This window comes from Ahaetulla prasina, chromosome 4, assembly GCF_028640845.1.
Source record: "Ahaetulla prasina isolate Xishuangbanna chromosome 4, ASM2864084v1, whole genome shotgun sequence".
NCBI classification, from domain to species: Eukaryota; Metazoa; Chordata; class Lepidosauria; order Squamata; family Colubridae; genus Ahaetulla; species Ahaetulla prasina.
Window position 1 is genome coordinate 5190360 of NC_080542.1, and position 23315 is coordinate 5213674.

Below are 23315 nucleotides of genomic sequence, written 5' to 3' on the forward strand. Positions count from 1 at the left end.
GATGAGGATGATGAGGATGATTGAAGATTGATGAAGATGAGGATTGATGAGGATGATTGATCAGGATAAGGATTGATGATTGACGATGATTGATGATGAGGAGGATAAGGAAGATTGACGAGGAGGATTGATGAGGAGGAGGAGAAGGATTGATCAGGATTGATCAGGATGAGGATTGATTATTTATTATTTATTAATTAATTGAGGATGAGGAGGAGGATTGATGATGATTGATCAGGATGGGGATTGAGGATTGAGGATGATGAGGAAGAGGAGGATTGATGAGGAGGAAGATTGATGAGGATGATGAGGATAATCGAGGAAGAGGAGGATTGACGATTGACGATGAGGAGGAGGAGGAAGAGGAGGAGAAGGATGGACTCTGGCCCGGAAACTCCTTGGACTGCATTTCCCGGCTTGCCTAAAACAATTGCACCTGCCGAGGACTTGGCTCCTCCTCGCCCGCCTCCGCTTCGGTGTGCGCGCAAGCTGGGGACCGCGGGAGCGCGCACACACTCTCTCTCTCTGTGTATGTGTGTGTGCGCGCGTGTGTGTGCAAGAAGGGAGGGAGGGAGGGAGGCGCGAGGGAAGGGAAGGGAGGGAGGGAGGGAAGGAGGGAGGGAGAGAGAGGCGGAGGGCTGAATTGATTATTCCATTGTGTTGGAAGGCAGCCGCCAGGTCCGCGGAGCGAGGGAACGAGGCAGGCTGGGAGGCGGACGAGTGTAAATCAATGGGGAAGCCCCGGCGCGGCGAACCCCATCGATTTTTGCCTGCCTGAAGCCGAAGCGAGCCAAGGAAGCGGCGGCGGCGGCGGCGGCGGCGGGGAGGAAAAGGAGGAGGCGGAGGAGGAGGAGGAGGAGGAGAAAAAGAAAGAAAGAAAGAAAGAAAGAAAGAAAGAAAGAAAGAAAGAAAGAAAGAAAGAAAGAAAGAAAGAAAGAAAGAGAAGGAAGCCAAGCCCGCCCCCACCAGCCCCGAGCTGCGCTTGACGAGTCGAGCATCTCTTGCGCCCCCTCCTCCTCTCCCCCCCAAAAAAAGCCCACCGCCCACCCCGGCGGCCAGGAACGTCAGCGGCGCCTGCTGGTCCCCGCTCTCTTCCAGCGGAGGTGTAAGTGGCATCGATTTCCTATCCTTCCCAGCCCTGCCAGCCGAGCCCAGCCGAGCCAGCTAGAGCGCAAGAGAAAGAGGAGGAGGAGGAGGAGGAGGAGGAGGGATAGAGGGAAGGAAGAGGAGGAGGAGGAGGAGGAGGAGGAGAGCGGGATGGGCAGAGCGAGAGCAAGCCAGGAAGAGGAAGGGAGGCATAGCAATAGGAACCCGGAGGGCCAGAGCTGCGCAGACCCTTTGCCTTGCTTGGCTGTGCCCACTAACTACCAGCCTAGCCGGGCAGCCCCCGGGGGTCGTTCTTGGGGAGGGGAAAAAAAGGAGAATGCGGATAGAAGGGGGAGAGAAGGGGAAAAAAAAAGAAGGAAGAAGGAAGGAGAGGAGGAGCGTGGAAGGGAAGGAAGAGGGAAGGCAGGTGGAGAAAGGGGGCCAGCTAAGGGGAGAAATAAATGAATGCGGAAAAGGGGGCGGCGGAGAGGGAGCGGGGTGGGGGAGAGAGAGAGGTGGGCAGGCGAGGATGGATGGATGGTTGGAAGGAAGGAAGGAAGGAGGAAGGAGGAAGGCAGGGACAAGCAGGAAGGAAGAAGGGTGGAAGGAGGAAGAAAAGGAAGGGAGAAGGGAGGAAGGAAGGAGAGAGGAAGGAAGGAGAAAGAGGGAGACAAACCGAAGAATGAAAGGAGGAGGAGGAGGGGAGGGAGGAGGAGGAGGTCAAAAGAGGGAGGAAGGAGGGGGAGGAAGGAAGGAGGTTAAAAAAAGAGGGAGAGAAACAGAAGAATAAAAGGAAGGAAGGAAGGAAGGAAGGAAGGAAGGAAGGAAGGAAAGAGCTGCGAGCTGCTGCTGCTGCTGCTGCTGCTGGGGGCGTGAATTCCTGCCGGGGAGAAAGACCCTAGCGGGGGCGGGGGCACCTGGTGGGGGGAGAAGCCTTGGCGGATGGGGACTCTAACGCAGAGAAGGGAACAAGGATGTGACAGCCAGGAGGGGAGGGAAGAGGGGAAGCGGGGCGAAGACTTTGCCCAGGTTGTGGGGGGCGGTGGGGGGGGGAGGGAAAGAGAGGCGAAGCTTCCCTGATCCTCCCCCTTCTTTCTCCAGACTCCCAAGTCGAGAGTCTTGAGGAGGCTGGAGGAGCGATGAAGAGGGGGTGTGTGTTTGTGTCCCCAAAATTGGTGTCTCCCTCTGTGTTAAAGACTACGGGGTACGGAGTAGAAGGCCCCCCCTCCCCGCTCCATTTCTCCCTATATCCGGGGAAAGGTGGCAAGCCCTGCCCCACATACAGGAACAGGTGGGGGGGCCTCCTGCTCCCCTTCCCCGCTTTTAGAAGTGGCCTTTGAAGGATTAAAAATCCCCCCCCCATTTCCAATTCCAGCCCCAGGTCTTCATGCCCCCTGCTCCCCCCCCCCAGCAGAGAACCCCAGCTCAGCATCACTGATCCGGCTCCTGGCATTGATTGACCCCCACCCCCAAGCCAGCCACCCTCCAATTTCTGTCTGCTCCTGCTTTCCTTGTCCTCTTACCAGCCTCTCTGGGCGATGTTGGCCCACTGGGTGCTCCAAATCTCCATTCCCTCCAACTCAGTCCTGCCTTCATCCCCCCCTTGATGGCAGACGAGACAGGATGATGGAAGGACTAAGAAAGACCCCTTGGTTGGAGGTGTGGACAGCAGGAGAGGCTTCGGGGGGGGGGGTGTATATGTGGTGTGTAGCAGCTCATATTTTCCTCTCGGTGACAGAATGCCGACACCGGGCTCCCTTAGCAACTCGTTTAATTGATTTTACAATCTTTCTTCCTCCCCTCCTTCCTTTCCTCTCTTCGCTCGCTCGCTCACTCCCCTTTTCCTCATCCCTCGCCAAGTTCACCTGGCGAACTGTCAGTGGGGAGGGTGGGAAATGGCAGAAGGGGGAAACCCCAGCAAAAGTGAGCCGACAGGTTTGTGTGTGTGTGTGTGTGTGTGTGTGTGTGTGTTTGGCTTGGCAGCTTTCGAACTCGGAATCCTGACCTCTCCGCAGGGAGCGAGGTTGGGATACATTTGGCTTTCTCGTCTCTTTTGTTTTGCGGGGTATTTTGGAGACTGACCCGGTCAGTCGGTCGGTCAGACTTAAAATCTGGACCGTCGGCGCCTCTCCTTCAAAATAGCCCTGCAAACCGAAGGGCGGAATTGGCACTCTGCACATGCTCGGGGAGACGGTTGACTTTGCTGGTTGTGGTCTTGTTTTTCTTATATTTACCCTGGGCAGCGTAATCGGCAGTTTGTAAGGCCCGTTGTGTGGAACATACTGCATTTCCCACAAAGATCTTTTGCCGCCAGCAAGTGGTTTTTCCTGGATTTTGGAGGTCTGGTGAGCAGGGTTGGGGGAAGGCCCCAAAAAATCTGTATGCGTGTGTAAAATTGTAACCTTTAGGGTTAGCTAGGGATAAAAAATCGAGAAAGGTGTTAAAAGCTGCTTTGCAATGTGTATTTTTCCCAAAGCAAACTTCGCAAAAGGCTAACAATAACAACCACACACACACAAATAATAATAATAATAATAATAATAATAATAATAATAATAATAATAATAATAATAATAATAATAATAATAATAATAATAATAATAATAAAATTGGTGTGGAGGTTGGCCAGATTCCTGCCGAGTTAGGAAATCTGATTTCTGCCGATTCTCCAAATTTTGCAAGGGGAAAAAAAACCCAAAATAAAAAAACCCAAAACCCAGATTTTGAGCATTGCAGATTTCCTGAATTAATGCTGGTTACTTGGAGTGTGTGTGTGTTTTTGTGAGTCAAATGAAGTGACCGAAATAAATTTCTCCCCGGTGGGTTGGTTAAACAGCTCTTCTCCGCCCGACTGGATCCCCTCGGCCTGAGAAAAAAACCTCGATCCTTTTGTCTTCGATCAGCCGGGCCTTCGTTGTTGTCTTCCCCCGCTAGGTTAAAGGTGCCGATTCTCGTAAAATAAATAAATAAATAAATAAGGCCCCAGTGAAAAAAATTTGTCTTTAAAATCTGCTTTCTTTTCGCAACCGGGCCCCGTTTTCTTAGAAGGGAAAGGTAAGCTGAGGTCAAGAGGGTTCCACATGCCATTATAGCCGCCATACAAAGTGATCGAGACAATGCGTTGCGCTTTGCACAAAAGGGGGATGAGTTGGCCATGTCACAATTGTGGGAAATAATCGCCAATTTCCTTCGAAAAGCTGGGCGAGGGAGACATTGTCCGAAGGGCGAAAGTGTCTGAAGTGAGGCCCAGTTGCAAAATCTCTCGTCCGATTTGTCCTTTTTTGGAGGGGTGCAACGGTCTTGGCGTTTTTTTTGAGGGTCTCAAAACCGAATGTTCTGCGGTTTGCTGGAAGGGATTGCTCGGTTTATATTTGGGTTTTTCTCACCTTGTCAGCCCGTTTGCAAAAAATCAACCTGCGATCCGAAACCCGCCCTTCCTCTCGTTCACACGCCTGCGAACGAAATGGTCCAACCGTCCTGAGCTGGCACACGCAGCCGCTACAAATGCCGATTATTGAACGGCGGGGACGAGCGGCGTAGCTTCCTCCCCCACATCTCCCAAAGTCACCAAATTGGTAAAAATAATTTAAAAAGATCTTTATACGCATCGTGCAATACCGCTAGAAGAGAATATGTGGGGTAGCTCGGGGTTGAACTGCGGGGTGCTCGGTCGTCTCTGAGCTTTTGGTGGCTTTCTCGCGAGACGTTTCAGGGCCCAACTAGGTAACATCATCAGTGCTAGTGAGGGAGTTGCGGTTTGGGAAGAAGGGGAGGAGGAGGGGGAGGGGGAGAAGTACTGTAGGTTCTTAAGGCCCTCTGAGGTTGCTGGTTTTCTCGCGAGACGTTTCCGGACCCAACTATGTAACGACATAGTTCTGAATAGCATCAGTGCTATTAAGGGAGTGGGATTTATGGAGAGGAGGAGGAGGAGGAGAAGGAGGAGGAAGAGGAGAAGGAGGAAGATGTGGGGACTCTTTGAGCATGATGGTTTTCTCGCAGACGTTTCGTGATCCAACTAGGTAACAACATCAGTGCAAGTAAGGGAGTGGGGTTTATGGAGGAGGAGGAGGAGGAGGAGGAGGAGGAAGAGGAGAAGGAGGAAGATGTGGGGACTCTTTGAGCATGATGGTTTTCTCGCGAGACGTTTCCGGACCCAACTATGTAACGACATCAGTGCTAGTGAGGGAGTTGCGGTTTGGGAAGAAGGGAGGAGGAGGAGGCGGAGGAATAATGTGGGGTCCTTGGTGCTCTCTGAGCTCGCAGACATTTCATCACCAAACTAGGTAACATCATCAGTGTTTGAAGGGAAGGAGGAGGAGGAGAGGGAAAAGTACTTGTAGGTTCTTAATGCACTCTGAGCTTCTAGACGTTTCAGGACCCAATGAAGTAACATCATCAGTGCTTGAAGGGAATGGGATTTATGGAGAGGAGGAGGAGGAGTGCAAAGCTCACTTAGCGACCGTCTCGCTTGGCCACAGAAATGTGGGGCCCAATGGCGATCGTAAGTTGAGGACTTTCGTAAACCTCAGGAGGAAACAGCATGCAAGTAAAGAATAAAGCATTTAAAAAAAAAAGTGGGGGGAAAGTTGCAATATGGTAGAAAAAAAGTCATAACAAAGGGAGTCCTCGATTTATGACCGTATGTTTAGTGACCGACCAAAGTTACGGCACTGGAAAAAAGGGATTTGCCGCCGGTCCTCACACTTACATCGGTTTGCGGCATCTTGGGGGGGGGGTTGTCACGGGATCGCCATTCGTGACCCTTCCCAGCTGGCTTCCGACAGGCAGAGTCAACGGAGGAAGCGGGATTCGCTTAACGATGGCCTGCTTCTCTTAACGATGGCAGAGATTCGCTTAAGTGGGGTTAAAAAAAAGTCGTATCCAATCAGACGTGACTCACTTAACAACCAACGTGTTTAACAATGGGGATTCTGATCCTAATTATGGTCGTAAGTCGAGGACTACACACGTGAGTGTGTGTATGTGTGTGTGTGTATGTGTGTGTGTGTGTGTGTGTGTGTGTGTATGTATATATTTTTGCGGGTGTTTGTATGTAGGTCTTTGGTTATTCGGGTTTTCTCCCACATAAAATTGGAAGTGTCTTGGCGCCGTTTCAGACGAAGTCTCATTCGTCATCTTCAGGCTTCAGCTTCATGCTTCTAGAAGTAATGTGTGATCGCAGCTGTTTCTTCCTTTAACTAGCAATTAAACATATATATATGTGCCTGTGTGTGTGTGTGTATGTATGTATGTATGTATGTTGTATGTATGTATCAGAGGTGGGATTAGCAACTGGTTCTCCAAGCACCAGAAATGTGAGTGCACGCCATCCATACATGTGTGTGGCATCACAAAACATGGCAATTTGCATGCATGTGCCGTCTGTACATACATGCGGCATCACAAAACATGGCAATTTGCATGCATGCGCCATCCGTACATACGTGCGGCGTCACAAAACATGGCAATTTGCATGCATGCACCATTGATACATGCATGTGGCATCACAAAACATGGCAATTTGCGCACAAGCGCCATCTGCAGATGTGTGCGGTGTCAAAAACACAGCGATATAGGACAGGATTGCGCCTGGAAGGTTGGGCTGCCACTACAGGTTTGCCCGAACAGGGCAAAACCGGTGAATACCACCTTTGGTATGTATGTATGTATGTATATAAAAATAAAATTAATGTACAGTATAAAAAAACCTAAATTTCCAGTGAAAGAGCTGAGCACATACGTGTTTAAGTATCGTGTTTAAGGACAGGCATAATTCTGGGCCAAAAAGAACACCTGGGCATTTCTTGTGTGTCATTATCAGACATACCTACAGACAGTCCTTGGTTTACGACCACAATGTAACTCAACGTTTCTGTTGCTAAGTGAGACCATTTGTGAAGTAGAGTTTTCCCTCTACTTCGCCCCCTCGCTTGCCGGAGTTGTTAAAGTGAACCAAGAGAGCGACTGGGTTGTTAAGTGAGTCCGGCCGTCTCCCTTGACTTGGCTCGGCACAAAAGCTGTTCGTCATAGGTATGAATCAGTCGCAAAAGCATCCAAATGTCGATCACGTGACCACAGGGCTGCGTCAACGGCCGTTAAGTGTGGAAAACCGTTGTAAGTCCCTTCCCTCTCCCCCCCTCCCGTGCCCTTGTAACTTTGAACGGTCGCTAAACGAACTGTTGTTACGTCGAGAACAACCTGTATTGTATACACAACGCAATAACGGTGCCGAGTCTGGATTTGCTGACTTGCAACCGTGTGTGTTAACCTGTTGTGACGCACAACAATTCTAGTTACACTGAAGTTGTAACTTTCCTCCTCAGTTCTGGGGCGGTCAGAAACTTTTGCTAATATTCTCCTTTTTTTAAAAAAAAAAAATAGCCCTGCAAATAGTTCGACATCCATAAAGGCAGTAACGCCACATAGTTTACATTCCGCATAAGGAACCTTAAGTCGCTAGTCCTCGTGGAGGCAGAGTCGCATTTTTCCCTGTAGGCCTTGCAAAATTCAGAAGTTAGAAAGCTGAAGGGTCAGATTCCAGCTTTTTCCCTCTTTGTGTGTTTGTGTGTATGTATGTATATATATATATATATATATATATATATATATATATATATATATATATATATATATATATATATATATATATATATATATATATATATATATATGTAGGTCTTTGGTTGTTCGGGTTTTCTCCACATAAAATTGGAAGTGTCTTGGCGGCGTTTGACGAAGTCTCATTCGTCATCTTCAGGCTTCAGCTTCGTGCTTCTTGCTCCCAGAAGCACGAAGCTGAAGCCTGAAGATGACGAATGAGACTTCGTCGAAACGTCGCCAAGACACTTCCAATTTTACACGGGAGAAAACCCGAACAACCAAAGACCTACATACAAACACCCGTGAAAACCATGCATGGCCAAACACATAAATTTGCATTTTGACGGAGCCTGGAATCAACGCCTCGTTTTAATGTGATTTTATTGGACACCGTTTAAGGGATTTAAAAACGAATTTTCGGCCTTTTCTTGGGGATTTGGATTAAAAAAAAATAAATTAAAAAAAGCAACGTATCACCTTATCGATCAGTTTGAACCTGACTGGAAATAATTGCATTTGCTAATCAGCAAGGAGCGCTGAATTTTCCCAGAATTCCCTAAGCGCCGCAGCAAAGAATTCTCGGATTTTTTTTTTTCCTCCATCTCTAACCGAGGAAGAATCCCTTCTTAAAATCACTGATTCTCAAAAAAAAAAAAGGAAGAATAAAGATAGAACAACAGAGTTGGAAGGGACCTTGGAGATCTTCTAGTCCAACCCCTGCTTAGGCAGGAGACCCTACATCACTTCAGATAAATGGTTATCCAGCAATAAAAGAATTAATCCAAGAGAATTAATTTAGCTTCGGACTCTTGGCAATTGTCTCAATCGACCATCCCTTTTGAGAGGGGGTGGTGGTGTTTTAGATATATAGATTTTCCCAGAATTCCCTCACAGGCGTAGCTTTTTAGTCAGAATTCTGGGACTCGGCCTACACATTGCTGCCCCTGGGGAATTCTGGGAATTGAAGTCCAGGGCATCTTAAAGCTACCAAAACTGGTTTATTAAGGAACGACATTTTTTTTTTGTGCATGTGTCTCATCACAACTCGTATTACAATTAGGAAATTTTTTTTTTAACGGCTTGCTTAAACATTTTTAGCCTCCCTTTTTGCGCCTCAGGTAAGCTAGTCCTCAACTTAACGACCGCCGTCGACGTTTCCGTTGCTGAGCAAGGCAGCCGTAAAACGAGTCGGGTCCCGTTTTCTGACTTTTTTTGTGGGGAGGGCAGTTGTAAAGCGAATCCCTGCGGCCGTTAAGCGAACCACGCCGTCGTTAAGCACATCCGGCTTTCCCCCCACCCTAATTGATTTTGCTTGTCGGTAGCCGATGGGGGAAGTTTGCAAGCGGTGATACGACAACCGTCGTAAGTACATGCCAGTTGCCAAACCTCTTAAATTTGGATCGCGGGGACGGATCGTTGGGATGGTGCAAGAGTGGTTCAGTCTGATAAACGGATCCCAGTCACTTTTTGGAATGCCGTTGTAACTTTGAACGGTCACTAAGCGAACGGTTGTAAGTCGAAGACTAATTTGTTCTCAACGTTAACATTCCCAAATGAACAAATTATGAGAGCGGACAAATATTTGTCTGAAATGGCGTAGAGTTTCCTGCTTGAGCGGGGTGGGGTGGGGGTTGGACTAGACGACCTCCGAGGTCCCTTCCAACGCTGCGATTCTGTTGTTTGACTTGTGCATGTGTCTCATCACAACTCGTATTACAATTAGGAAATTTTTTTTTTAACGGCTTGCTTAAACATTTTTAGCCTCCCTTTTTGCGCCTCAGGTAAGCTAGTCCTCAACTTAACGACCGCCGTCGACGTTTCCGTTGCTGAGCAAGGCAGCCGTAAAACGAGTCGGGTCCCGTTTTCTGACTTTTTTTGTGGGGAGGGCAGTTGTAAAGCGAATCCCTGCGGCCGTTAAGCGAACCACGCCGTCGTTAAGCACATCCGGCTTTCCCCCCACCCTAATTGATTTTGCTTGTCGGTAGCCGATGGGGGAAGTTTGCAAGCGGTGATACGACAACCGTCGTAAGTACATGCCAGTTGCCAAACCTCTTAAATTTGGATCGCGGGGACGGATCGTTGGGATGGTGCAAGAGTGGTTCAGTCTGATAAATGGATCCCAGTCACTTTTTGGAATGCCGTTGTAACTTTGAACGGTCACTAAGCGAACGGTTGTAAGTCGAAGACTAATTTGTTCTCAACGTTAACATTCCCAAATGAACAAATTATGAGAGCGGACAAACATTTGTCTGAAATGGCGTAGAGTTTCCTGCTTGAGCGGGGTGGGGTGGGGGTTGGACTAGACGACCTTCGAGGTCCCTTCCAACGCTGCGATTCTGTTGTTTGACTTGTGTGTTGTCTCCTTTTGTCGAAATCTCCCTCCGACCCAGTGCGGTTTGTTGAGGACTAGCAACGTGGTCAGGCCAAACATTCTCACTTAATGCGCTTTTTGTCTTCGAGGTAGCCCCCCCCGAACAGAGCAACAAGACTGGGTGTAAAAAAAAAATACACAGGCAAAGATTTATTTATTTATTTTTCTATTTGTTTATTTTGCATTTTTTTATTCTATTTTTTTTTTATTTTATTCTATTCTTCCCCAGTTTTCTCCAGCTGGTTCTTCATTTTGCGCGGAGACAACAACACTGAGCAAGAAATAAAACAATTTGAGCCCACAAATCCTTTTTATTTTATTTTCAAACAGGGCCCAGTCCGCCCCATATATATATATATCAATCATCTGGAGAACCTCGCTGGAAAAGCTTAAATGTTTGCTTCCTTTTTTCTCTCTCTCTCTCTCTCTCTCTCTCTCTCTCTCTCGCTTTCTCTCTCGCTTTCTCTCTCTCTCTCTTTTTACGCTCTCTACAATGAATGCAATATCCCAGCCTGCCATCTTTGATGGTTTTTGTTTTTTTTGCAATTGGCTTTAAATTGTAATGCCCTTGGAGAGGACATAACCTCATATCGCAACGTGGCACGCATGCGCCAGTCAGCCAGCCAGCCATGCACACGGGCGCCTACACAATCCTCACCCATTTGAGGTTCTCCCCCCCACACTAAAGATTGAGCAAAACTCACCTTTTTTCCACCTTACTAAAATAAATAAATAAATCTGATATATAGGAAGTTCAGTTCCAGGTCTTAAAGGGACAGACCCATATAGATAGATAAAGAGAGAGAGAGAGAGAGAGAGAGATAGGTAGATAGGTAGGTGATGGAATAGATAGATGGAGAGAAGATAGATAGATAGATAGATAGATAGATAGATAGATAGATAGATAGATAGATAGATGGTGGAGGGGACAGATGGAGAGAGAGTAGATAGATAGATACTGTAGATAGATAGATAAATAGAGAGAGAGAGAGAGATAGAGAGATAGGTAGATAGGTAGGTGATGGAATAGATAGATGGAGAGAAGATAGATAGATAGATAGATAGATAGATAGATAGATAGATAGATAGATAGATAGATAGATAGATAGATAGATGGTGGAGGGGATAGATGGAGAGAGAGTAGATAGATACTGTAGATAGATAGATAGATAGATAGATAGATAGATAGATAGATAGATAGATAGATAGATAGATAGATAGATAGATATAAATTATATCTAAAGAGGGGGGAATAGATAGATGATAGATTAATAGATACAGATTAGATAGATGACATGATAGAGATAGATTAGATGGGTAGTTGGAGAGTGGGGGGTAAAGATAGATAGATAGATAGATAGATAGATAGATAGATAGATAGATAGATAGATAGATAGATAGATAGATAGATGAGGGAGGGAATAGATGGAGAAGATAGATAGATAGATAGATAGATAGATAGATAGATAGATAGATAGATAGATAGATAGATAGATAGATAGATAGATAGATAGATGGTGGAGGGGATAGATGGAGAGAGAGTAGATAGATACTGTAGATAGATAGATAGATAGATAGATAGATAGATAGATAGATAGATAGATAGATAGATAGATAGATAGATAGATAGATAGATAGATAGATAGATTATATCTAGAGAGGGGGGAATAGATAGATGATAGATTAATAGATACAGATTAGATAGATGACATGATAGAGATAGATTAGATGGGTAGTTGGAGAGTGGGGGGTAAAGATAGATAGATAGATAGATAGATAGATAGATAGATAGATAGATAGATAGATAGATAGATAGATAGATAGATAGATGAGGGAGGGAATAGATGGAGAGAGAAGATAGATGATAGATAGATATAGAATATATCTACAGAGAAGGGGGAATAGATAGATGATAGATTGATAGATGTAGATAAATTAGATAGATGATAGATAATAGAGATACATAGATTAGATGGATAGATGGTGAAGAGAGGGGAGGGATAGATAGATAGATAGATAGATAGATAGATAGATAGATAGATAGATAGATAGATAGATAGATAGATGGATGATAGACGGACAGAGACAGATATATATATCTAGAGAGGGGGGAATAGATAGATGATAGATAGATAGATATTATATCTAGAGGGGGGAATAGATAAATGATAGATATAGATAGATAGATGATAGAGGTAGATTAGATTAATAGAATGGTGGAGAAAGAGAGAGAGAGAGAGAGAGAGACGTGAGAGAGATACATAGATAATTTTTTAAAGTGCAAATGACAGACTTCCAGAACATGGGGGGGTGTTTGGTTTCTTTTCTTTTTTGCCCGCCTGCCCCCCCGCCTTTCTCCCCCCCCCACACCCTGCAAGGCAACAAGGGATCTAGGCTGGGGTTTTGTGTTTTTTTGCAGGGAAGGTGGTGATGGGGGGTGGGAGTGGGAGGGAGAGCCAAGCCCACCTATCCCCCAAAGTACCTTTGGGAAAAAGACCCCCTCCTCCTCCTCCTCCTCCCCCCCCCCCCGCCCCTTACAACCTCTCTCCAAAGCTATCGGCTGGAGGGAGGCTGCCCCAGGCGAGACATCTCTCCTCCCCCTCCCCATTGTATGCAAATAGCATGCAAATGAATGGAACCTTCAAAAAGAAAAGGAAAGGAAAGGAAAAAAAACGCAGGGCTGGGATTAAACAAAAGCGAAAGTGGCGGCGGGGGGGGGGGAAGAGAGAGAGAGAGAAAGAGGCGAGGGGCGCGCGACTACCTCGCGTCTCTATCTTTTGCAAGCAAGAGCCCAGCCTGGCTTTGCAAAGCATCTAACCCCCCCCTTCCCCCCCACCTGCTCCTTTGGGGAGGGGGGGATAGGGAATGCAATATTGGGGAGGGGGAGGTGTCAGCCTACTCCACCCCACACCCCAAATCTTGCAGGGCAGCCCCCCCCACCTCTCCCCTTAAGACAAAAGGGGAGGGGGTGCAGCCTCCCCGAAGCCTTCCTTGAACGCTGGTGGGTCGTTTTGTGGGTGTGCGCGTGCAAATATTGGGGAGGGGGCTTGCGTGTGTGTGGGGGGGGGGAGCGAGAGGCCTGCGGATCGGGGATTTGGAAGGGGTGTGTGTGTGCGAGTCCCATTTGGGTGTGTGTGAGTCCCATTGGAGGGAGGGAAGAGGATACAATATTGGGGAGGGGGCTATGTCAGGCGAGGCTCTCTCGCAGGCCTCCCCTCCGCGTCCTACCAATTTTGCAGGGCAGCCCCCTCCCCACCATAGAACAAAAGGAGGAGGGGGTGCAGCAGCTTTTTTGCGGGTGCGTGCAAATATCGGGCTGGGGGGGAGAGGGCTGGGGATCGGGGGCTCGGAAAGGGGGGGGCGGGTGTGTGTGTGTGTGTGTGTCCCATTGCATGGAGGGGAGGGGGAGCAGCAGCCCGGCCTGGTCCCTCCCTCCCTCCCCTCCCCTCCCAACCCACCCCCCACCCCCGCTGCGCAGAGTAATTTAAAGCGGCGCCTGTCACCGCGCTCCGCGTTTTATTGACTCGCGCTGCCTCCCTGTCACCCCGCGACATTAATCTCCCCGTTAATCGCCCTGCCGGAGACCCCCCCTCTTATTTCTCTCTCTCTCTCTCTGTCTCCCTCCCCTGCTGCAGCCCCCGCCCCGTCCTGCCGGCACGCCACATGGGCTCGCTTTGCCCCTTCCCCAAATAAAGTCGCTTCTTTCTTTCTTTTTCCTTCTTTCTCTCTCCCTTCTTTTTCTTTCTCCCTCTCTCTCCTTCCTTTCTTTCTCCCCCCTCTCTCTCCTTCATTCTTTTTCTCTCCCTTTTTCTTTCTCCCTCTCTTCCTTCTTTCTTTCTCCCTTTTTCTGCCTCTATTCTTCTTTCTGCCTTTTTCTTTCTCCTTCTCTCCTTCATTCTTTCTTTCTCTCCCGTTTTCTTTCTTCTCTCTCTCCTTCCTTCTCTCTCTCTCTCTCTCTCCTCTCTTCCTTCTTTCTCTCTCCTTTTTCTCTCCTCTCTTTTATTCTTTCTCTCTCCTTTTCTTTCTCCTCTCTCCTTCCCTCTCTTTCTCTCCTTTTCTTTCTGCCTCTCCTTTTTCTCTCTCCTTTTCTTTCTCCTCTCTCCTTCCTTCTTTCTATCTTCCTTTTCTTTCTGCCTCTCTTCCTTCTTTCTCTCTCCTTTTCTTTCTCCTCTCTCCTTCTTTTCTTCTTTCTCCCTTTTTCTGCCTCTATTCTTCTTTCTGCCTTTTTCTTTCTCCTTCTCTCCTTCATTCTTTCTTTCTCTCCTTTTTCTCTCTCTCCTCTCTCCTTCCTTCTCTCCTTTTCTCTTTCTGCCTCTCTTCCTTCTTTCTCTCTCCTTTTTCTCTCTCCTCTCTTTTATTCTTTCTCTCTCTCCTTTTCTTTCTCTCTCTCCTTCCCTCTCTTTCTCTCCTTTTCTTTCTGCCTCTCCTTTTCTCTCTCCTTTTCTTTCTCCTCTCTCCTTCCTTCTTTCTATCTTCCTTTTCTTTCTGCCTCTCTTCCTTCTTTCTCTCTCCTTTTCTTTCTCCCTCTCTCCTTCCTTCTTTCTTTCTCATCTTTTTCTTTCTTTCCCTCTCTCCTTTCTTTCTTTCTCTCCTTCCTTCTCTCTCCCTTCTTTTTCTTTCTCCCTCTCTCTCCTTCCTCCTTCCTGTCTTTCTTTCTCTCCATCTTTCACTCTCTCTAATCTTTTTCTTTCTCCCTCCCTCCTTCCTTCCTTTTTCTTTCTTCTTTCCCTCTTTTGTTGCAACGGCCAGCCCCGGACCTCGCCCTTCCCCTTCTCTCGGTCATCTCCCCGCGCTTTGTCCTTCCTCTCCCCCCCCGCCCCACCTCATCCTCCTTCGCCCGGGAATACGCGCTTCCCCACACATATCGGTGGGGTTTGTACCAATGCGTGCTCGGTACCCCCTTCCGATTGTGTCTGCTGTGGTTGTGCATGTGTGTAATAGTGTCTGTAAGGTGCTATATATGCACGCATAATGCACGCGTGCATATATAACACGCCTTCAGTACACCCATGCATATATATATATATATATATATAGCTTGTGTATGTGTATACACACACTGCGTGTATACTGTGCCTACCGAGCCTGGCACGGTATACGTGTATAGCATGCATATATAGCGCGCAAAGCGTGCGCACGTGCACGCATACCTAGTGTACGCGTGCATACAGAACACGCCTTCAGGACACGCATGCATACGTCCTTCATAGGGTGCAGGCGTGCACGTATGGATGGATGGACGGATGCATTGCGGGCCTAACGTCCCAGGCACGGATAAGCTGCCCGAACAATGCACGCGTGTTTGCCGCATCCGGCGGCGCGCCAGGGGCTGCCAAGCGTGCGCAAGGTTGCACGCGCGCATGTACAGAGCGCCTCGGTCGCCTGCACGTGAAAGGTGACCCTCGCCTCTGCTCTGACGTTTCGTGCACGCCCGTCTAAATAAGGCACTTACGAATTCGTCACTTAGTTTCGCGTGTCATTTCCCCTCCCCCCACAAACACCTTTCCCTTTGCACGTGGCTCTTCCACGCGCGCGGGGGTGGGGTTAAGATCCAGAAACACGCGTACACACACACATAGACACACGTGTCTGTCTTCTTATTCCTTTCCTTCCTCGCTAGCTTCCTCTCCTTTTTTCTCTCTTCATCCTTTTTTTCTCTCCATCCTCCTTTTCTCTCATCCTTCTTTTCTTTCTCTCCATCCTCTTTTTCTCTTTCCATCCTTTTTTCTCTCCATCCTTTTTCTTTCTCCATCCTCCTTTTTGTTCTCTCTCCATCCTTCTTTTCTTTCTCTCCATCCTCCTTTTCTCTCGTCATCTTTTTTCTCCATCCTCCTTTCTCTCTCATCCTTCTTTCTCTCCATCCTCCTTTTCTCTTTCCATCCTTTTCTTCTCTCCATCCTTTCTCTTTCTCCATCCTCCTTTTTGTTCTCTCTCCATCCTTCTTTTCTTTCTCTCCATCCTCCTTTTCTCTCATCTTTTTTCTCTCCATCCTCCTTTTCTCTCTCATCCTTCTTTTCTTTCTCTCCATCCTCCTTCTCCTCTCTTTCCATCCTTTTCTCTCTCTCTCTCCATCCTCCACTCGCCCTCCCCGCCTCCGTCTCCTCCCCGCACCCCCTCCCCCTCCCGCGCCCCCCCAACCTTTGTATGCCTGCAATAAATATGCAGCAGCCCTCTAATTACGCCCCCCCCGCCTCTTTTTCTCCTTAATGAGACAATTTGCATCGACTAACCACCCTGCAGAAGGGCGGGGGAGGGGAAGAAGCCAGCATTGGGGGGGGGGAGAAAAAGGGGGAGGGGGCGAGGAAAAAGGAAGAGAGGGAGCCCAATTTGCTGTCTTCCTCCCCCCCTCCCCAAGTTCTTCTTCCACCAAGTGGAGGAATGAACTGAAAAAAGGGATGGTGGGCTTCAGATCTATCTATCTATCTGAATATATATATTTATTTTATATATATAAAATAAATCTATTTTTAAAAGCTGTGATACAAAAAAAAGGGAGAGATTTGCAGGAGTGGACGAGACTGGTTTAAGGAAAAGCGGGGGGGGGGCTCTTTGCAGTAGATCTGAATTGGGACCCCCCCCCGCCTCAGATTGCATTAAGGACACACACCCCTCCTCCCAGCGGGCTGAGGCTGCTGGGTGGTGTAGTCCGCAGGCATGTTGATGGATCTGCGGACCTCTGTTAAAAAATGAGTTGAGGTCCTCCCACAGATAATGCAGGTGTCCTTAAATCTTCCCCTCTTTCGTTCTCCGATTTGGGGGGGGGAGGTCAGAAAATAGCCATGTCCGAAAACATTATTATTATTTTTTTAAAGCATCGGGCGCGAAATCGAGCCGATTTTAAACAAGCATAGGACAAAATCCAATCGCTGGTCCTTTGGTTTAGCTGAGCTACTAAACCATCATTTAGAATAAACCAGCTTTGAGATGTGTTGGTTGATGCTGGATATTTATTTAGCGTCACCTTTTTCTGGCAATCCAACGGGTGGACGTTATTAGAGGTCGAATACCTTCGTGCAGTACAGGTAGCCCTGGACTTGTTTAGCGACCGTTCAGAGTTACGACGGCCCTGGAAAACGTGACTTAAAACAACTTATTTTTCGCAGCGACCACCTTTGTAGCATTTCCGTCGTTAAATTTGGCAACTGGTTCATACTTACGACTTCTGCTGTGGCCTGGGGGGGGAGGGGCTTCACACGATCCCCTTTTGCGAAATTTTGACAAGCAAAGTCAACGGGGGAGCCGGATTCGCTTAACGACGGGGTTGCTAACTTAACAACTGGCAGTGACTCACTTAACAACGGTGGTGAGAAAGGTCAAAAAATGGGGCAAGGCAATGTCACTTGACAACAAATTCAGTCGTAAGTCGAGGATTACCTGTATTTAACCAAACTCAATGCAGACAGTCCTCGACTTACGACTGTGAGCCCAACGTCTGTCGCTAAGTGAGACAGTCGTTAGGTGAGGTTTGCCCCATTGGGTGAGTTTCCTCGGCCCTGTGAATCACTGCCGTTAAGTGAATCATTTGGTCATTAAACAAATCAGGCTTCTCCTATTGGCTTCGCTTGCTGAGAAGTTGACAGATGGTGATCACGTTAAATGCGAGTCGGTTGCCAAGCGTCCGAATTTGGATCACGTTACCATGGAGATTCCATGGTAACGGTTGTCGTGTGGGTAACTCTGTCCTAAATCTCATTTTTTCTCACTGCTGGTGTAACTTTGGACGGTCACTAAACGAGTCGTTGTAAATCGAGGACTACAGCAGTTCATTTAGGGACCGTTCAAAGTTACGACGGCACTGAGACACGTGACTTAAGCCCCTTTTTTCACACGGCCTTGGCCGCTTCCCCATGATCGCGCAATCAAAATTCAGATACTTTGGCAAACCGCCTCATACTTATGACCGTTGCTGTGACCCCAAAGTCCCGTGGTCCCCTTTTTTACGACCTTTGGACCGGCAAAATCCCCGATTCGCTTAACCACCCGGTTACGAACTTATCCCCTGCAGCCATCCGCTTCCCGACCGTGACAAAAAAGGTCGTAAAATTGAGGCGAAATGCATGCCTCCCTTTAAAACAACAGACATTTCGGACTCCATCGGGGTCGTACGTCGAGGACTACGCACCTCTGAAAAAGATCGTGCAGGAATTCAGAGAATTTGATTTTAATCTGAATTCTTTTTGCGGCCGAGGTTTCCCGGTCTAGACCTTGGGAATAATTCACCTCAGGATGTTGTTGTATGAGAAAAACAACCTCAAAATCTTACAAGAAAATAGAAAAATACGACGCCGAATGGCTGGATTATATTGCTTTTTAGGTGAGGGGGACGCGCAGGTGTCCGCTGATGGACAGTTCGATTAAGAGCAATTTTAGCAATCACCAGCCGGCGAGCCGCTTAGTGACAGGGGAAACAATCAGCCGTAGCGACGGGAATCGCTTTTGAATACAACTTGCATTATCGGGCGAACAGGGAAACCGAGGCAGGAAAAAGGACCCCCCCACCCCAATTTTCAAAATGACGCGCCGCCCCTTTCACCGTCATCTAAAAATTCGCCTCTGAAAGCGAAGTACGACGAGGGGGGAAAAAAACCCCGCAGAGTAATCAGTTGTACGCCGGTTAGGTCGAAAAAGTCAAAATGGAGGCCGCAACGCTGAGGGAGACTGGTTTTTTGCTGCTGTGTCGTTTTGGGGTTGGTTTTTGTTTTTGGACGGTAATCTTTTAAGGTTAAAAATGGAAAGAATTTTAGCTCTGCAGGCAATCCTTGACTTACGGTTCGTTTAGTGGCTGTTTGAAGTTACGACGGCACTGGAGAAAGGAAATGACGACCGTTTTTCACGCTTAACAACCCTTGCACTTGGACGTTTGGCAACTAGTTCAGATTTATGACGGTCGCCGTGGCCCGGGATCGTGTGTTCCCCTTCTGCGACCTTCTGACAAGCAAAGTCAACGAAGAAGTGAGATTCACTTAACGACCGGGTTACTAACCCGTCCCAGGAGAAACTGGGACTGTCATGGAGGGCCGAACCGAATTCTGCTCCATATTAATTTTATAACTTTATAAAAAGCAGTAAATTAAAGGTAGCTCTCTATCGACAGCCACAATTGAGTCCCAAATTTCTGTCGCTCTGTGAGACAGTTATTAAGAGAGTTTTCCCTGGTTTACGACCTTTGTTACCAAAGTTGTTAAGTAAATCATTGCAGTTGATAAGATAGTAATCACAAGACCCCAGGATGCTGCGTCCGTCATAAAAATGAGTCTGTTGTTAAGCATTTGAATTTTGATCACGTGACCAAGGAGATGTAGCAACGGCCGTAAGTGTGGAAAACGGTCGTAAGTCCCTTTTCACTGCCTCTATAATTTTGAACTGTCACTAAATGAACTGTTGTAAGTCGAGGACTGCCTGTACTGGAAAATCCATCGCTAAGCAAGGCAGTCGTGTTGTGAGCTGTGTCTTATTTTACAACCTTGCCACCGTTGTTAAGCGAACCACTGCCGTTGTTAAGTGAGTCACACGGTCGTTGAGTGAATCCGGCTTCCCCCTTGACTTGGCTTGTCTGAAGGTCGCAAATGGGGATCCGTGCAACTCCGGGACGCTGCGACCGTCGTAAGGGTCAGTCAGTTGCCACGCGTCTGAATTCGAAACATGTGACTATGGGGAGGTTACCACGGTCGTAAGATGGAAAAACGGTCACAAGTCACATTTTAAACTGCCGTCGTAACTTCGAACGGTCACTAAGCGAACTGCCGTAAGTCGAGGACTACCTGTAGAGCTAAGGAATCGTGCGTGTGGGAGAAAATACACAGGTCTGAATTTACCTGAGGGACGATCAGAAAATATATTGTGTGGCACTCGCACCTGTACAACAGTGGGACTAACCCCATCTTATCAGTTGACAACGGGTGGTTAAATTTGCATTGCAAATCAAAAATTTCCATGAGGAACAGCTTTTCCCCATCGTCCTCGACGTACGACCGCAACTGCTACCAGAAAGACCATTGTTAAGATACAGAGTTGGGACGTGAGCTGTGTCTAATTTTACAAATTGCCGCGGTTGTTAAGCGAATCTGGCTTCCCCGTTGACTTTGCTTGTGAGAAGGGATCACGGCGACCGTCGTAAATAGAAGTCGGTTGCCAAGCGCCTGAATTTTTGATCATGTGACCTTGGGGGGTGTGTGTGTGGAAATGCTGCAACGGTCGTAAGTGTGAAAAACGGCCCCTCTGTCCCTGTTTTCAGTGCCGTTGTAACCTTGGATGGTCATGAAACGAATGGTTGTAAGTCCAAGGATTGTCTATAATCTTTCCTCACATTCCTGCAATCTGTGGACAGATTGCAAACCACGTCAGCCAGAACGCTGTGTGTGTATTAGTGGGACCAGTTTGCCCACTCGTGGTAAGGTGGGATTCACACGTGTTTTGTCTTCTCTTTGTTTTTCCTGCAGGGTCTCGGCTCCTGTGCTGAGATGATCCCTCCGTGCTCCTCCCGCCTGCACCGCCATGGATGCTCCCTCTAACTCCTCCTCCTCCTCCTCTTCCTCCTCCCACTCCTCCGCTGCTGTTCCCCCGGCAGACGGACATGATGACCGGGCTACTGTTTGGCCTGCTCAGGGCTCTCCTGCCTTGCCACCCACCAAAGAACCCCCCTTCTGGGACCCTTCCTCTTCCCCCTCGCCCCGTCCTGATGACGTCATGAGACCCTGTGCCAGCGCCCAAGCCGCCGCGCTCGGCTTGGCCAAGTTCCCCGCCGCCATCTCGTCTACCCCACAGCTCCAAGCGGACCCCAGCTCGTCCTTGCCAAATCTGCCCACTTTCCCTCTAGGCCCGCCGCTGGCCGAAGATGGGGTCCAGCCAGAAGAACAAAGAGACGAGGATGATGGGCGCGAGGCCCGGCTCTTCTTTGCCGCCGACGGTTCAGCGTACCTCCTCGCTAGCGGCCACGTTCTCTTACCAAAGGGCTCCCCCATCACCGCCACTCCTCAAGTGTCCATTCTCCACATCCAGGACAGTGGAGGTCCTAACCAAGGCTTTATGTCTGTTGACCAAATGTCCCAGAATACCTCAGCGCCAGGCGAGGTGACCCCTCAAGGCGCCTTCTACAGTTACCGACTGGCCGGGGCCCCAGCTCAAAGTACGCCTGCCAAAAACGCTGCCGCCAAATCCAAAGATGCCCCCACCGCCCCCGTGGAGAATGAGGACACCACCTGTGGCCGAGAAAAGGTGATGCCCGTGGGTCCTGTGTGGCTTTGCCTGATGTGCCGCCTCTCGTTCACCCAGGGCCGCACTTTGGCATCTCATGCCCTTACTGTGCACGGCATCCAGCTCAGCAACAAGAAACGCCAGGCCTTGGATGGAGGGGCTTCGGCTGTGTTCCAGGGCACCGACCTGGGCTTCCTAGAACCAAATAACCCCACCACCGAGGCAGACCTCAATGCCAGAATGTGTAGCAGATGGGTGAATGTAAAAGAGGAGGAGGAGGAAGAGGAGGAAAACGAGAACGAGAAGAGAAGCCCAGAAAGACGATGCGAGCCATCAGATACCAAAGATTCAAGGGTCGGCGGCACGCACTGGGCAAATGACTCCATGGAAAAGAAACCAGAAGAGGAGAAGGAGGAGGAGGAGGAGGAGGAGGAGGAAGAGGTGGCAGAAGTGGATGAAAAGAAGAAAGAGAAGGAACTGCTTCCAGACCAAAGTTCATTGGATACATCAAGCACACCCTTGGCTGCTAACACCCCTCTCTCAGAGACACCACTGACCAAACCCCCAAATTCTGACCACATGGGACTACCCCAGGAAGATGTCAACAAGGAGAGGACCACCAACAAGATCCTGAAGGAAAGACTGATGCATGAGGTCCCTTGTGTGGACCTAGCGGCCGAAATCAGCAGGCCCGAGTCCGTTCCCAAAGCTGACAGTGTTCCCGATGATATGAACCAGACGGGTGTCGAGCCGGCGCGCGACATCAGCGCCACTGACTTGGTGGACAGCCTGAGCAGTGTAGGGTTGGCCAACGAAGTGATGACAGCCGGGTTTGAGGTCAACAACGGACTCGGGAGCAACAGCCACAATGGCGGAGGAGGACCCTCGCTTAGCTTCGGGGAAGATTTTACGGCGATGGCGTACTCTGGATTGACTTTGTCGGGCCATATGTCGCTGCTGCACTCGCGCAACTCCTGCAAGACGCTCAAATGCCCCAAATGCAACTGGCATTATAAGTACCAGCAGACCCTGGACGTCCACATGAAGGAGAAACATCCAGAGAACAACAGCCACTGCGCCTACTGTAGCACAGGCGGCCCCCACCCGCGCCTGGCTCGCGGCGAGAGCTACAACTGCGGTTACAAACCCTATCGCTGTGAGGCCTGCAATTACTCCACCACTACTAAGGGCAACCTGAGTATCCACATGCAGTCCGATAAACACCTGGCCAATCTACAGGGCTACCAAGCCACGGGAGGCAGTGGGCCGCCGGTGGCTCCTCCGGTGGTGCCTTCCCCGTCTTCCCCCGAGGAGAAGGAATCGAAGGGCAAGTCATCCTGGCAATGCAAAGTGTGCAATTACGAGACCAACATCTCCCGTAACTTACGGATCCACATGACGTCTGAGAAGCACATGCAGAACATGCTGTTGCTCCATCAAGGGCTGCCATTGACTTTGCCGGGACTTCTGGGACAACCTCAGACCCCTCCAGGAGGCAAGGCTCAGCCCGAGCTCTTCTCATTCTATGGGGCACAGGCTCTAGGCCACGGCCACCACTCACATCCCCACCAGGTCCACGCAGGGAGCAACCCACCTCTGCGGGCAGACAAGCCCATGGAACAACCTCAACTCTTGCTCAACGGAGGCTTCCAACATCTGAGCGCGGCAGGGCGGAAGATGGCCACCTTGGGGGCAGGTAAGGACTTTCCATTCTTGGTGTCCATATGGACCTCTAGGTCATGCCTACAAGGACCCCAAGCTTGACTTTATTCCCTGTCCTGTTGTGTTTCATCCATCCACGGTCCACCATTTCTCCAAGATCTCCCCTGGCATCTTGATTTGTCTCTCTTACATCCATGGTTATCATATTTGTGCATCGTTGTGTCTTTAAACCCCAAGTTCCTTTTCCATGTTGTGGAACCGACCTCAATTCCTTAGTTAGTTTAGCAATACCCCTCCTATACACAACCCTCAAGAGTTGAGGATTGGCCCCCAACAATCTGACCTCGGAAGGAAGGAAGGCTGAGTCGACCTCGAGCCGGTCAGGATCGAACGGCTGACAATG

General features: G+C 48.8%; 1 protein-coding gene across 4 annotated transcripts in view; it reads left to right on the plus strand.

The window, feature by feature from the left end:
* The first annotated feature begins 887 nt into the window (after window positions 1–887).
* Window positions 888–23315, plus strand: part of ZFHX2 (zinc finger homeobox 2) — a 42541-nt gene continuing 20113 nt past the window's right edge. For 2 of the 4 annotated variants that reach the window (XM_058181802.1, XM_058181805.1), the window contains exons 1-2: window positions 888–1105; window positions 20497–22946. In XM_058181802.1, coding sequence (XP_058037785.1) covers window positions 20552–22946 — 2395 coding nt within the window. In that variant the 5' untranslated portion in view covers window positions 888–1105; window positions 20497–20551. Of the gene's footprint in view, window positions 1106–12600; window positions 13059–17981; window positions 22947–23315 lie in introns of those variants that run through there. The other 2 variants (XM_058181804.1, XM_058181803.1) reach the window with 2 other exon arrangements.